Below are 16189 nucleotides of genomic sequence, written 5' to 3'. Positions count from 1 at the left end.
AGAGGCAACTGATCCAGTATACTAAGTAAAAAGTAAAAAGGGTTTATGTGGCTAATGCGCACACAGTCTGTGTGTTGTATATTTCTAACTCCATTATAAGAAAAGGCAGTGAATATTATGTGGCAGCGAAACAAGTAGATGATGAAATGAGGAACAGACAAGGAGGCACAGACTTTATTATAACCCTAACCCTGCTCAGAGTTTCTACGCTGGAAAAATAACAGGTTGAATCAACAAAAGGCCTGGTTCTCACGATGAATCTGTGCACAACTTGCCAGATTTTCCATTGTGTGAGGATGTAGTGTTGTGGATGTCAGCTGCGGAAATATAGTTCTGTTTTCTGCAGGTAGATCGCAGTGTTGCATGACCTCCATCTCCATTCTCCACACCTGCTCCCAGCATCCCCCCGCCTTCCACTCCCCCTCACCTGCGGCTGGCCTCAATACACACTTTCGGTTGGCAAAAGCATCATCAGTGAAGGGCAACGCTTAGCGTGCTGCACTGATCTCAGGGGGGCACAAATTGAGGCAGTTTTGTTTTGGTTTATCGCTCTCCTGACGTATAATGTAACGTAGCTCTGTCACTGTAATCAAGCTCTCCTCACCACAAGGACCAGCTCACTCACCTTGATCCATTTCCACTGCCATGTTCTATTTTTTTATTACATCGTCCTTGTCGGGTGGAAGCGCATTGTAAGCTTGTAGATCGAAGGACATCAAAGGACTTTTAGTAAAAAAAAATTACTGAGAAATGCTTACAGGTTAGAGCTCAGTGGCTCTTATCAAAAAGAGAACACGGTCACAATCTACAATTTAGGTATTTAGCAGGCGTTCCTATCCATAGTGACGTTCAATAAGCACGGTAAACAATCATATTCAGAACCATAGAATGTAGAGAAAGCAGTGTAGTGCCTCAAGAAACTAGGATACCAGGCAAACAATGAACCTAGCATCAGTCTAAAATGACATTTTTACATTTGTAGTCCCCTCTGGTACTGTGTGTGTGTGTGTGTGTGTGTGTGTGTGTGTGTGTGTGTGTGTGTGTGTGTGTGTGTGTGTGTGTGTGTGTGTGTGTGTGTGTGTGTGTGTGTGTGTGTGTGTGTGTGTGTGTGCGCGCGTGTGCGCACACGTGTGCACGAGCGTGTGCGTGCGCGGGTGCTAATGTATGTGCGCGCGTGCACTCAACTTCAACCACCACCTCCCTTCTCTTACATGTGCGCATGTGTGTACTGTGAATATGAATTCATTTGGGGCCATCTTTGATAAATAAACAGACTGTTTCACTGTGTGACACACACACACACACACACAGCTGCAGGTGTCTCCTATGTGTGGGCTTGCATTGTATTTCATTGTTTATCCTGACACTTGGTCTGGCACCGTGGAAGTGTTGGTTGGTAGCTATGACTCAGCTTAATAGTGTCAGAGAGAGTGGGGGGGGGGGGGTGCATAAGGTTTTGGACGGCTTATGTGTGCCATTGGGTTTGACTGGGGACTTGGCTTCAGAGTTATTCCACTGGTTCTCAACCTCTGGTCCAGGGACCACCAGGGGTCTAAATGGGCGCTATCAGGTCACTCTCAGACTTACACTAACACTGAGGATTTCACAGTGTACTGTAGATTGGGGTCCCAGAGATTTAAAAAAAAAAATTGTATAAATGGTGGTCCGGGGGCCTAATACATATCAAACTGGGGGTCCTTGAAATGAAAAAGGTTGAGAACCACTGACTTATTCTGCCTGGCTGCCTCAATGATTTAGTTGTCATGCTGTTAACTAATAATCCACTAATACATGCACACGAAAGAGAGATATTAAAGAGGGAAAGGGAAGGGCAGTGTATTATTAAGTATATAAATGTTCCTCAATGTAAATATAAAGTAACTGAGAGGGTATGTTAAAGAAGAAGGTGCAAGGTTCAGAATGAAGAAATGTTTTGGGCAAGCTCCATAATTCATAGTTTTCAGGGGGGGGACAGATAGAGGGAGAGCAAGGAGCAGAAAAAAACATAGGAGAAAAAAAACGGTCAAAAGAAAAAAGAATCTGAGAAATCTTCATTTATACAAAATACTGTAGCATATAAAGTAGCGGGTATGTACTGTACATGAGGTACATCACTGAAACGGCATAGACGTATAGTCTTATGTGCTAGTGACATAGTGCTAGTGTTGTTTACTTAGAAGGGTGGGGGGGTAAGACATAAACAAGAGAGAGAGAGAGAGAGAGAGAGAGAGAGGGAGAGGGAGACAGAGCGGAGAGAAGGGGAGGGGAGGGGAGGGTTTGACCTTGGTAAAGGTCAAAGACACCTGCGCACTCTCTCAGATTGTCACCCAAGCAGATGCTGCTCTCACATCCAAGCTGAAGGGCTGAGTGTGAGGAGGCAGTTGCCGTGGCAACCGCTCTGGTTGCCATGGAGATTATTATGTGTGAAGGATCAGTCACTAGGACACAGACTGAGGGGTCTTGTCCGAATCGCACTGCGCCTTCACGTGACAAGCAGCTCGCCTGGGAACGATTCAACTTGTCTTGGCTTGTCATTTTAGGTTGTTATTCTTCTATATGGATGGTACACCTGCCTCTTTTTATTTTCATTCCTGGAACTTGCATATTCTGTAAACAGTTGCCAAGGGCTGTGTAATATAAACTTGTAAAACATGCTGCATGATTGGATTCTTGTTTGGCGAGCAAAACATGAAATCCCTGAATTGGTTTATGGTTTTCATCTGAAAGAAAGCATAGACAGGATATATTACAGATTTTCTCACCTGTAAGTGATTGAAACCAAAATAAAGATTAAGGCCCAATCTACATTACATTACATTACAGTCATTTAGCAGACGCTTTTATCCAAAGCGACTTACAATAAGTGCAATCAACAAAGGTAGGGAACGAAAGCTACTAATCACCAGAGGTTATAAGTGCATTTTCTGCAATAACAAGCAACCAAGAGCATACCTAGCGCTAAGGTAAATCTATGATTCAGACATAATAAAAACAACAACAACAACAATGGAAACATGGGTTCCAGGGGGTAGCCAGCCAAATGAGGAGTAGTTTCATTAGATTTTGTAAAGTATGCGTAAATATTCTAACAATAATGTCAATATCACCACTATGAATCTGCATATACCCCATGTACAATTATGACATTTAGGTTTAAATTACATTTAATCCAAAACATACATGTGAGGATCCCTAGGACAGCATAATTTGAAATGGGGACTGTTTTCATGTCATTCATGCCCCTTGACATTAATACATGTATTTGAAAGCCCGTCTGCGAGGTGATTGACTTGGTTGTTGATAGAAGGTCAGACAACAGATAATGCTTTTTAAACAGCATTTTCTGTTTTTGGGGCTGTAATAGATTTGTTTACATTGGTAGTAAATTCATATTCCTACAAATCTTATGAATGTAATTGAATATAACCCTAATGTATTTGTTTATACTGTATGTTAAATGCATTGGCCTTCACTTACTGTATCAATACCAATGGAAATTGCAGTTTGCTGTCACTGGTTGTCTCTTGTGTGTAGGTAAGATCAATTATATGTGAAGGCTTGCCAAGTGATCTGCCTACCTTTTGATTTATCTGTTATGTGTGGCACCTTATAACTCACATTACGGTAGTACTGCGTTAAGACAACAATCCTTGATCTTTCAGACTTTCTGTATTTTGTTGATGTAGCGCAACTTTTTATGTTTTTTTCCGTAAATTAACAGCATAAATAAATGCAATTTTCAATACTTTTGAAACATTTTCTGTCTGTGGGTTTTGGAAATATTTAACCAACCAAGAGCTTGTGACTAAATAATAACTACACTATGTCCTTTGGAACAAAGGATCTGTTTTCCATTTACTGAAAAGTAAAAAACGGTTTTAGATAGTGATGCACGATATTATCGGTAGCATATCGATATCGGCCGATATCTCATAAAAAATGCATTATCGGTATTGAACCGATGTCAAAATAATTTCGATATTTTTCCACCAATATCGACCAAGATTCTTTCACCGATATTTCACAGATATTTCACAGATATTGACGCAATAATAATGTGACTGTTAATTCAGCAATGAGCTCAATATAAATATAATATATAATAATGTACTATATCGGTATCGGTTTGACCCTGCATATTATCGGATATCAGCCGAAATTTTGATATCGTGCATCTCTAGTTTTAGACATACAAGGTTTCCAGCCAACAGTGATGATATTCTCTCTCTCTCTGTCTCCCACTCAGTTCAAGAGGATGCTGAACAGGGAGCTCTCCCATTTGTCTGAGATGAGCCGCTCAGGGAACCAGGTTTCAGAATACATCTCCACTACCTTCCTGGGTAAAGCCAACCTGACACCTTTACACCTGCCTCATGCTCCATTCACACTGTCAAATACAAAGCTACAGTTTACCATTCATCTTTAATGGAAGCCATGTGTGTAGCTGCAACAAAATCCACAAAGCTGCAATCCAAGTTGAGCTGGCTTCAACTGCAGCTACAGTGTACATATTGGTACACTCTTAGAGTTAATGAACACTGAGGATTTTACAGTTTATATTGGGGTTCCAGAGATAGATTTTCAGGCTGTTACACGGCCTTAAAATCTTGATTTTAACGTCGAACCACCAAGTCAATTAATATAAGACGGGGGTCCGTGGCCAGGTGTATTGAAAAGGTTGAGAAGCACTGTATGTATCTAGCATGACACCTTCATCACTGACCCCTGCAGATCAACAGAACGATGTGGAGATTCCATCGCCCACCCTGAGGGAGAGAGAGAAGCCCATGTGTCACATCAGTGGGGTGAAGAAGCTCACTCACAGCTCTAGCCTGCCCAACTCCACCGTACCGCGCTTTGGCGTCAAGACCGAACAGGAGGACGCATTAGCCAGGGTGCGTGACTGACTGCATCATCAGCTGCACTGGAAACTATAGGGCTGCAACTATCCATTATTTTTGTCTCCGCCACGCCGAAAGGCATGGCCGAGACTATGTTCTGCACCCTGTCCGTCTGTCCGCGTGTCCGTCCGTGTGGTTCCGTCTGACCCACATTTTTCACATGGCCCATGTGAAAAATGTGGGTCAGACGGATGTTATAGCGCCACCAGGAGGCAAAACACATTTTCTCTCTCTCCTAGAGATTTTGTCCAAACATCACGCGAATTGGTACACAGTATCTCTCTATCTATAGTCATTAAACGAAATGGGTCTTTCAGATTTTTCTGAAAAATCATATTCCATCCTGATTGGCTTCCAAAGTTTGCAGGAGTGCTCTGTTTTTAACAAAATGCCTCAAAACATGAACACAGCGTGCAATTTCCGTGAAATTTGCACACACATTTGCACTAGACCGAGGAAGAAATGCCACTTGACAATTTTCAAATCAGCCTCATGGTGGCGCTATAACAGGCGGATTTGTGTTTTACCTATAACTGTACCAATCTGTGTAACACTTTGTATGTGCACTCCCAAGAAGCCAAGGAAAAACCTTTGCCCTGCATTTTTCACATCTGCCTTTTATAGCACCACCAGGAGGCCGACTTATGTAAAACAAAACACCACGGAATTTCACGTAAATCGGTACACATGATCTCTATAGTCATGTGATCAGGACGGATCTGTTAGATTTTTCATATTCCATCCTGATTGGCTAAGATAGAAATCTAAAGTTTGCAGGAGTGGCCCATTTTGAACAAAATGCTGCAATTCATGAACGCAGCGTCCGATTGCGGTGAAACTTTGCACGCACATTCGCACTACGTGGAGGAACAAATGCCACCCTTTTAACATTGCGCTATTATAGCACCACCAGGAGGACGATTTCTGCAAAACATTTCTTTTTATAATTACTCCTACAAATGTATTCCAAACATCACGCAAATCGGTACACATTATCTCTATAGTCAAGTGATCAAGACGGATCCGAATGAATTAGTGTAACGACTAAATTGGGGGAAAAAGGGGCTAAAACAAATCATTCTATTCACTACTTTTTTGATTAATCGAATAACCATGACGAAGAGTGGTTTAAAAAACACGACGAAAGGGCCTACTCTGTGTGGTGTTTGCATGTTCTCCCGGTGTCTTCTAGGGTAGTTAATACCCTCACAAAAACATGTAGTAATCCTGGTCACTATACTGCCTCCTCCTGGTCAGCCGGGGCGCCTGATGGAGGGGAAGGGAACTGGTTGGAATAACGTGTTCCTTCCACGCGCTACGTCCAACCAGGGAAACTCCCCCCTGTCAGGTGACAAGAAGGTCAGTTGGCTCTCATGCATTGAAGGAGGCATGAGCTCGGCCCTGGCCTCCCTAGGCTGGTGGGGGGAGTGTAGTGCCCAGGATCACTTAGCAAATTGGCACCGGGTGAAAAAAGGGTTACAAAATCGCGGGATAAAAATTATAGAGAAAAAAAAAACACGACTAACTCGAGTCTGAGTACCATTTTTTTTAAATTAAGAGATTCTTTGGGGTTTTTCTGCCTTTATTTGGACATCCCAGTGTACAGTGACAGGAAACGGAGAGAGACATGTAGCAAAGGCCATCAGGCTCGGGAATCGAACCTGCAGCTTTTTGCTACTGTATTTACTGTACTGTACTGATACTTTTATAAAAAATGATTATTTGTTTTTATAATCAATGAAATCGATTAGTTGATTACCTGTTGCACAACATGCACCTGTACAGTATACATTACATACACTGGACCAAACCTCTTAGTTCTTAACTTTAATGTGTTTTCTGTTGTGCTGGCAGGAGCTGGATGACTTGAATAAGTGGGGCCTTAATATCTTTCATGTGGCGGAGTTCTCTAATAACAGACCTCTCAGCTGCATCATGTACGCCATCTTTCAGGTGAGTAATGAATAGACTGTGTTAATTCAATGTGATTATTACTGTTAGCTGCTATTCAATGTTTGACTAATTCAAGTTTAGTGTGATTTATTCAACGTTTCAAGGTTTCCTTTATGTTACATCTTGTGTACATAAGAGGTACATAAGAGAACTATTATTTTGTTCTGGTTCTACAGACATTGTAGCAGCAGCAATAATAATAATAATAATAGTAATATGTATAATAATATGTATAATATTATATAATAATACACATAACACCAAGGAAATTAGAAAGGAATAATCAAAGAATAGCAGCGGTATTAAAACTTTAAAAACTCTTACTGCTAAGTTATAAGCATCTCTGTGCCGGCATTATTTAGGTGACCATAGCTGACCATATTATTGACCATGACCATGTGGTTTCTGACCCTGTCATTAGGAGCGGGATCTATTTAAGACATTTCGGATCCCTGTGGACACCTTTGTCACCTATGTGATGACCCTGGAGGACCACTACCATGCCAACGTGGCCTACCACAACAGTCTCCACGCTGCTGATGTCACACAGTCTACGCACGTACTCCTCTCCACGCCGGCTTTGGATGTAAGATACTCTCGGAGAAGAAAGACAGCTTAAGCGTCTTGTTACAGTATATGCAATTACTCGCATACACGCACACCAGCAATGCTGCACAGTAACATCCAGTGTTCATTTATCCATTTGGTTACATTAATGTACACTCTCAGAGTTAAGTGGATAGAGAGGCCGTCGGGGAATCAGAAGGTCACGGGTCCAAACCTCAGCTCACCCAGTGTCAAAGTGTCCTTGGACCTCCATCAGAGCCATCTGAGCAGCCATCAGCTAGATGAAGCTGTAAAAACAATTACCCCTCCCCCAGGGAGGTTGTTTTTACCCCTCCCTGATAGGTGCTATATTGTAAAAAGTAGTTTGTGACGCAATGACACAAGTGTTCTTTTGGTCTCTGTCACCGATAGGCTGTGTTTACTGATCTGGAGATACTAGCTGCATTGTTTGCTGCTGCCATCCATGATGTGGACCATCCAGGAGTGTCCAACCAGTTCCTTATTAACACCAGTGAGTGCAAAGGATTAGCTTATTTCATCTTTATTTTATTTTGTATTGGTATTATTCTCTCTTGCCTGTTTTACTCTTACTGCTGTTGCTGTTATGACACCTGAGTTGTACTGGTCAACTATCCCCTACTACCCTGGCTTTTGAATGACCACTCAGACCATGCCACATGCATATCTTATTCATTAGGGATTAGGGATTAGGGACATATTTAGCAAAATAATCACATTTATTAATCATTCATTATTATTGATAATGAGTGTTTTGGTGGATCACTTTCAACTTGGCGTTCCTATGTCACTATAGCTGACCTTTTCTAAATATTTAAGTAAATCCAAAACATTAAAGAAAACAATTTCCCAATTATCAAAGACAGTGAAAAAAGTTGACTATTTTCACCATTCCTGATTTGATAAAGCATGATGATTAAGTATTTAGGGCTTGAGTGGTTAATGTCTTTGTCGCTCATTGTGCTTATATCAGTGCCACATATTTGGCCAAATTAAATGCAATGGCCTCTGTGATTTTATTGTGACTGTGTGGGGCTAATGGATGGGGGGATGGGTTGTGCAATGTTTTTGTTATATTCACCCTTGTGTAATGGTGAGTAGACAAATGCAAGGTGCAACAGCTGTTAATTGCTTAGTCGTGAAACAAAATCACAATTACGATTGATTTTGATAAATTGTGCAGCCCTATTACCTCATGACATTTGCAGAGGCAATTTTGTATTATTCCTTTACTCCTTTTTTTTATATTTTGCTGTTTTGTCCATGACACCGGCCAGCAAGGCACCGTGGGCATACAATGCCAAATTCAGGACAGTCATGGATGAACTGTGACAGAACATGCCAGGAGCCTAAATAGCAACACAGCTGCACCGCGGGCTTCAGTGTATTATTTGTGTTTGTTTTATTATTATTAAGTCCTGGTTTGTCTTTGATATTTTTGAGCAGTTATTGTAATTAATATTAATGGCACAGCACGACATAACCGTATGATCATGCTCTGATCCTGCTGTGTTTTGATCCATTTGTTGTAATCAGACTCAGAGTTAGCCCTCATGTACAACGATGAGTCAGTGCTGGAGAACCACCACCTGGCTGTGGGCTTCAAGCTGCTCCATGAGGACAACTGTGACATCTTCCAGAACCTCAGCAAGAGGCAGAGACAGAGTCTAAGGAAACTTGTCATTGACATGGTGAGTTTGTCTCTGCAGCTTTATCGCATCATGAAGAAATATAACCAACCCCCCCCCCCCCCCCCACCCACACACACCTCCCTCCCTTCTGTCCTCACTCCTTCCTTTCTTTCTTTCTCTGTCCCTCCCCCGCTGCCTTCCTTCTTTCCTTCATTCCTAATTAATTACCCCCTCCCTTCTGTCTCCCCCCCCCCGCTCCCTCCTCCCTCCACCCTCCCTTCCTCCTGTGTCCCTCTCCCCCTCCTCTCTTACTTCCTTGCATTTGCTTTTCCCTCCTTCCTTCCCCCTCTTCTCTCTTCTTCCCCTCCCTCGCTTCCTCCCCTCCTTCATGTATTTCTCCCATCCTGATTTTTGGTCTGCATTGTGACACTGAGACCATGTTTCCTCACAGGTCTTGGCAACAGATATGTCTAAACACATGAGTTTGCTGGCAGATCTTAAGACAATGGTTGAGACCAAAAAGGTGACAAGTTCTGGAGTGCTCCTGCTTGACCACTATACTGACCGCATACAGGTGAGTTGTGACCTTTCAAGAAAAATCCTTACTTTCAGCTGGATATGCACAGTAAAATCCTCAGTGTTCATTTGTCAATTTGTAACTCTGAGTGTACAAATGGAACCAAATGGACCCGTAAACACTGAGGATTTTACTGTTTATGCCTCTCTGTGCAGCAGGCAGGTTCGAACTACAGTATGTATACAGTGGTTGCATTGTGAATGGCTGTATGTTACCTGTGCAGGTGTTGAACAGCTGTGTGTAACCTGTGCAGGTGTTGAACAGCTGTGTGTAACCTGTGCAGGTGTTGAACAGTTGTATGTTACCCATGGTGCAGGTGTTCAACACCTGCACCGTGGGTAACACAGCTGTAGGTTACCCATGTAGGTGTTGAACAGCTTTACCCATTGTGCAGGTGTTGAATAGCACGTTTATAGTTCTTCTGCAGGTGTTGAACAGCTGTATGTTACCTGTGCAGGCGTTGAACAGCTGTATGCTACCTGTGCAGGTGTTGAACAGCTGCATGGTACCTGTGCAGACGTTGAACAGCTGTATGCTACAGGTGTTGAACAGCTGTAGGTTACCCATGGCGCAGGTGTTGAACAGCTGTATGTTACCTGTGCAGGTTTTGAACAGCTGTATGCTACCTGTGCAAGTGTTGAACAGCTGTATGCTACATGTGCAGGTGTTGAACAGCTGTAGGTTGCCCAGGGTGCAGGTGTTGGAACAGCTGTAGGTTACCCATGGTGCAGGTGTTGAACAGCTGTATGTTACCTGTGCAGGTGTTGAGGAATATGGTCCACTGTGCTGACCTCAGCAACCCTACGAAGCCTCTTGATGTATATAGACAATGGACAGAGAGAATCATGGAGGAGTTCTTCAGGCAAGGAGACAAAGAGAGAGAGCGAGGGATGGAGATCAGCCCCATGTGTGACAAACATACTGCATCTGTGGAGAAGAGTCAGGTAAATATTCAACTCAGAATTACATATGTGCATAGACGCACACACAAGCTCATGCACGCACACACACACACACACACACACACACACACACACACACACAATCCGCAATACTTTTTCGGACACTTTTTAATCTCGCCCCTCATAAATACCCCATACTACGATAAAAACTAAAACTCTGAAACGAATAAAAACAAAACTCAAAAATAAGCTTTTTCAGAAAAATAAAAAATAAACTATTACTATTAGGCTTCTGTCTATAAGCCCAGAAGCCTAATATCTCCATTGGAGGATTCTCTTTTAACTGAGTGGTAGATGTTTGGTTTCCTGCTGGAGATTCGGGTTTCACGTACATGCATGCCAGCTTGTTTCTGTGATGGATCAGTCAGACCAGCCCTAGTCTCGCGTAGCCAGACCCAACAGAAAATGAAAAACAGCGACCTCTGCTGTTTGTGATATTGTCTGTGGGGTCTGGCCGGAGGCAAATGGAACACCAGTGCGCAGGGAAACCGGGGTTTCATGTCTGCCTTCAGCGCATCACTTCCGGTTGGTGCGACTATGTTTTCATTCCCACTAACAATATTTCTACACGGAACACTAACACCACTTCTCCCAGAGAACATGGATGGTTTTGGTTATAAGCCCACTTGTTTCTATGATGAAAGAGTAATTTAAAATGTGAATATCTTTCCGTGGTTTTGTCCGCTCCGAGGACGCTATTGTTAAATTAGTTTCGGCTAGTTTCGAGGGGGGAGGGTGGATGGACACGTGAATCCCGCCCACTACATTTGATTGGGTAAAGCGCGGCCTGCTTCCTGATCTGAAGGCACGCCCACTTGTAGCCAATGCGCACACGTTATGACGAACCTCCCCGACAGATTCCACCGCAGGGCAGAATCTGTTCTTGAGAGATTAGACCAGCCCTGACCTCTTCTTTCTGTGTGTAGGTGGGCTTTATTGACTACATCGTCCACCCGCTGTGGGAGACGTGGGGCGATCTGGTGCATCCCGACGCCCAGGATATCCTGGACACTCTGGAGGACAACAGGGACTGGTACCAGAGCACCATGCCACAGAGTCCGTCGCCATCCCCTGTGCAGGACAAGGAGCTGAACTCCTGCATTGACAAGTTCCAGTTTGAGCTCACCTTAGAGGACACCACCGAGGGGGGACCGGGTCAGGACGAGGACAAAGGCCACGGCCCCACGCCCAACCACGTGGCACAGGACTGCAGTCAGGGGGACGAGGAGGCGGCTGAGAAAACCGTGGTGGTGGAGGAGGAAGAAGAAGAGGAGGAGGAGGAAGACGTCATGGCAGAAGTGGAGAATGAGGACATAATAGAAGTGGATGGCGAGGTGGCGATGGAGGTGGAGCAGCCGAAAGCACAGCGGCTGGAGGCGGGCGTCGCCGCGAAGGAGAGACTTTCTGACACGAGTCCTGTAGAGGAAGAGGAAGAGGCGGATGAGGAAGCGGAGGATTCTTCCTCACCAGCCGAAGACACATGAGTTCTGCTCCTGTGTCTCTCTCTCCTCACTTTCGCGCGCGCGCACACACACACACACACACACACACACACACACACACACACACACACACACACACACACACACACACACACACACACACACACACACACACTTCTCTTGATCATCCTTTTGATGGCCAAATAAGAAACTAAACGAGAACAAATGAGACTGCATTGACAATACAGACCTTTAAATCTATTTTTCAAAAAAGAAAAAGAAAAAAAAGGGAATAAATTAATATTGCTTCAAAGACAAGTTATTACACAGCAACTGTAGATTCGGAGGGGTGACGAGTCCTTCATGCTAATTTTCAAAAAGAGGAACTTGGTACTATAAGAGGAGATTTAGGAGATCCTTAAAAGTGATTTATACTTAGCTGCACAACGCTGCTTGCAGATCTGCTATTTTCAGTGTGCAACACGGCGCGCAACCAAGTATAAATCAGGCATTAGTGCTTGGCGAGTGAAGAGATCATAGCACTCTGGAAGTGAAATGAAATGCACGCACGCCATCACATGCAAGTTCATTCTTGATACACATGCTTTGTTAAAAATGACGATAGACATACACGCTCACACTCGTGCATGTACTGTATGCATGCCATCCACGCACTCCCTTCTCTCTGGACTACACACACACACACACACACACACACACACAAGCATGTGCGCACAGTCGCATACACTCATGCACACACGTCAAACACGTGCATACTTTTACCGCTGCACTTGCCCGTGTGTTTGTGTGCGTGCATATTCATGGGGGTGGTGGCAGAGGGGGTGGACGTAGATGAGTAATGAATCTCTTTGGAAAAAGCCATTTCTTAAAGGAGTATTAACTAGTGTCATTCAGTATTAGTAATTCATTTTAGAATCACAACCGGAACTGTTCTCCTCAGAAAAGCTACAGTTCCAAGTGACCTTTTTTTCTATTCCTGTCGGAAAGAGTCAGAGGAGGCAGAGGAGAAGGAGGAGACAGGAGAGCGGAGGACGTTTAACGAAAGGAAGATGCTGCGATGAAGGGACCCACACCCGGGTCCCACACCCCTTTTTCCCTTTACGAGGAGTGCTACTGGTGCAAGGCGGCTCTGTGCCTTTCTGAAACACCGGCTTCCTGGATGGAGCTGTTGTGAAGCAATGCATCATGGGACAGGAAGCGTCTACTTTTGGATTGTCTGTCGTTACAGATCTATCCTTACCATTCATGATGTAGTGGAGTGTATGTCGACACATTTGGTTTCTGTGGTGACATATTTTCTTTTACAGCTGTAAGTCTTCCTATGTTGCTCTTCTGGTAATATAATAACTCAGAACTCTAGATATGGAGCAATCACTACCACCACCGCCACAACCACAAGTGGACTCTCTTTTTCCTTACTAATAAGCCATGTGATGCTTTGAAGCATATGTTTTGCCTAATTTTCTATTTACCAGAGTTTCTAATTATGCGTTGAGTGGCTATGGAATAATTTCATTAGCACAGCAAATTCTCTCATATGCCATCTGATGCCATCTTACGCTGTGCGTTATTATGTGTCCTTGTGCATAATTCTTACCAAACATCAATGGAGGGAGTGCTTTGAAGGGAAGCAGAGAGATAGCTTGTGCAGGGAGGAGGGTTACAGGGGTACAGAAAATATCAGGGAGGCAGAATGTGAGGGGAGAGTGGAGTAAACTTGGCCAATAGGAGGTCTGGCTGGCTGTCCCTAATCATCCTAGTTATGTTCAATGCTTTTTTGCCTTAATGTCAAATGCAGGATACATACCTGCTAGTATGTAGATTTATGATATATTAGATATCCTGGTATGTTTATATCATGCCAGTAGTCTTCTTTCTGTGAGTATTGGTATGTCTATACATAATGTATCGAGCAGTGTGAGTGGAGACAGAAACGTTGCTGCCAATTAGTCATGTTGCTGCATTGCTGTGGCCAACATAAAGAATGTTTTAATCAGAATGGAGGAACAAGGACTATCATATACGTAGCTAGTAGCTACACATTAGAATCCTTACAAATGGATAAATTAACACTGAGGGTTTTACTGTGTACCTGAGAGGTTGCAGATTAAATAAACCATTAACATAAGGATATAGTGGGAAATGTGGATAAACATTTTCTCTGAGGACATTGTCTGTTATTGGAACTGAGCAGGTATCGGCTTGTCAGCACCATGGAGTTGACGGTGCGCATGTTTGTATGCATGTGGGATTCTTCGCATGAGTGAGTGACTGAGTGACAGAATGAATGAGTGAGTGAGTGACTAGTGGGAAAAGACAAGAAAGACATCGCCATATACTGTGTGTCATTTGTCCACTCACTAACATCACCATACGATGAATGATGTTCAGGATTTTCTCAGCACAGCTTCAGTAGGTGCCGGTTGGTCTAGACATTTTTCACAGGGTAAAAAGAATACAAATGTGGCTGTTTTGAAGGCAAGCGCTAGTTTCTGCAGGTCAGCAACTGAGCTTATTTGATGACTCCTATGCGTAGTTTGGCCTGCTCTGTCTTTGGATGGAGCAGAGCTCTGGGGGCCACACCACAGGCTGTCTTTGGATGGAGCAGAGCTCCGGGGGCCACACCACAGGCTCTGTCGATGGATGGAGCTGAGCTCTGGGGGCCACACCACAGGGTTCTACCAGGTGGAATGGGAATCCAAATGACAAGATTCCCATATCAATGCATATGGGGCCTTATGATTTCAAGATGTTATGTTATGTTTTTGTGGCTTCACTTTATGTCATGAGCTATGAAAACATATTAATATTTAATTGCCATACTAACACAATACTGTAGCGATTGTTTCTTAATAAGAAATTATTCAATTGATTAATTGCTGCCATTCTTTTTAAAATGAAGAAGAGAAAACCATGGGATATATCACAGGTCTTTTCTTTGAAGTTTGTGTACAGTTTATTTTTGTATCATTGTTGTGGACGGTCGGGAAATTTAACCATTTATTGATGATATATCTATAAGCATTATCACCCTTGTATATAGTGTAATATTGGATTGTAAATTATGAATTTATCCCAGTCATAAGAATTGACAAATAACCACTTACGGTTGTTGAGTGATTTGAATCACTTAAGCACTGCAGGCCACATCCTCACTTAAGTCATTCTCCTGTCAGTCTCTGTCACTCAACTTGTTGTCATTTGTCACATTTTTAATTGTGCACATTTATTGTTGAAATAAAGAAAATAATATTTGTACCAGCACTTTACTTTAGCAGGTTGTGAGGCAGAAAATGTGTTTCAGGTCGTGTACAGTCTGTGTTGGACATTTGGTCATTAGCGGTCACACATTGATTACATTCCATCAGGCCAAGTCCTAAACACTCATTGTGCAATATTCTTGTGTTAAACCCTGCCCTGTTTATAGACACATATAACAAAAGAATTATTCTCTATTAATGTCCGATGCGAGGGTATATTTTTGACTTACGTGGATTAAGTCACATGGGATGTGATGTGACTCTGTGAAACTAAAGTGAATAATACAGGTTGGGTCCTTTAATGACTTGGCCATTGCTAGAATGATCTATTCTTAGTAACTTTTATCACTAGTAGCCTGAATGTCAGTCCCATGGCAGCCTAACTAGTTAGTTCCCACTATGGCTGCGATCAGGTTACTTTGTCACTGACTGACTCCCTCTGAGAATAATTCTCTGGGCTTTAATTCATGTGTTTGATCACAAGCTAGAAAGATTATATAAGTGGGGTAAAAACACCATGAAATGATTGTAATATTTGTAAATTATATTGCTGTAATGTGCAAAATGTGTCCAGTTATTTTTTATTATATTATTTTTATGAAAGGTTTTCCTCTTGACATAGCTGAGGTGTCATTTTGTGAATAAAGGCATTTAATAAGCAAACATCTATATATAAAACAATATTATATATCAGTATATTTTCTTTTATTTCACTGTTCAGTACTGTAAAGTGTGTTAAGATTACAAATAAAGGAAGATTTTTTATATTAAACACAAATATCCTGCTGCATTTATTTATAGCCTAGTTTTATAGAGTTAATCAAAACTGCTTCATAAATCATAATATGAATGTGGTT

General features: G+C 42.7%; 1 protein-coding gene across 2 annotated transcripts in view; it reads left to right on the top strand.

Moving 5' to 3' along the window:
- pde4a (phosphodiesterase 4A, cAMP-specific) overlaps nucleotides 1-16078 on the top strand; it is a 65607-nt gene extending 49529 nt beyond the window's left edge. For both annotated transcript variants that reach the window (XM_084073052.1, XM_084073053.1), the window contains 9 exons: nucleotides 4247-4340; nucleotides 4732-4895; nucleotides 6756-6854; nucleotides 7276-7440; nucleotides 7833-7932; nucleotides 8976-9130; nucleotides 9522-9644; nucleotides 10409-10591; nucleotides 11536-16078. In XM_084073052.1, coding sequence (XP_083929178.1) covers nucleotides 4247-4340; nucleotides 4732-4895; nucleotides 6756-6854; nucleotides 7276-7440; nucleotides 7833-7932; nucleotides 8976-9130; nucleotides 9522-9644; nucleotides 10409-10591; nucleotides 11536-12093 — 1641 coding nt within the window. In that variant the 3' untranslated portion in view covers nucleotides 12094-16078. The remainder of the gene's footprint in view (nucleotides 1-4246; nucleotides 4341-4731; nucleotides 4896-6755; nucleotides 6855-7275; nucleotides 7441-7832; nucleotides 7933-8975; nucleotides 9131-9521; nucleotides 9645-10408; nucleotides 10592-11535) is intronic.
- The last annotated feature ends 111 nt before the right edge of the window (nucleotides 16079-16189 follow it).

This window comes from Gymnoscopelus microlampas (genome assembly GCF_963454915.1).
Source record: "Gymnoscopelus microlampas genome assembly, chromosome: 11".
Lineage (NCBI taxonomy): Eukaryota > Metazoa > Chordata > Actinopteri > Myctophiformes > Myctophidae > Gymnoscopelus > Gymnoscopelus microlampas.
This window is presented reverse-complemented; position numbering and strand designations above follow the sequence as displayed.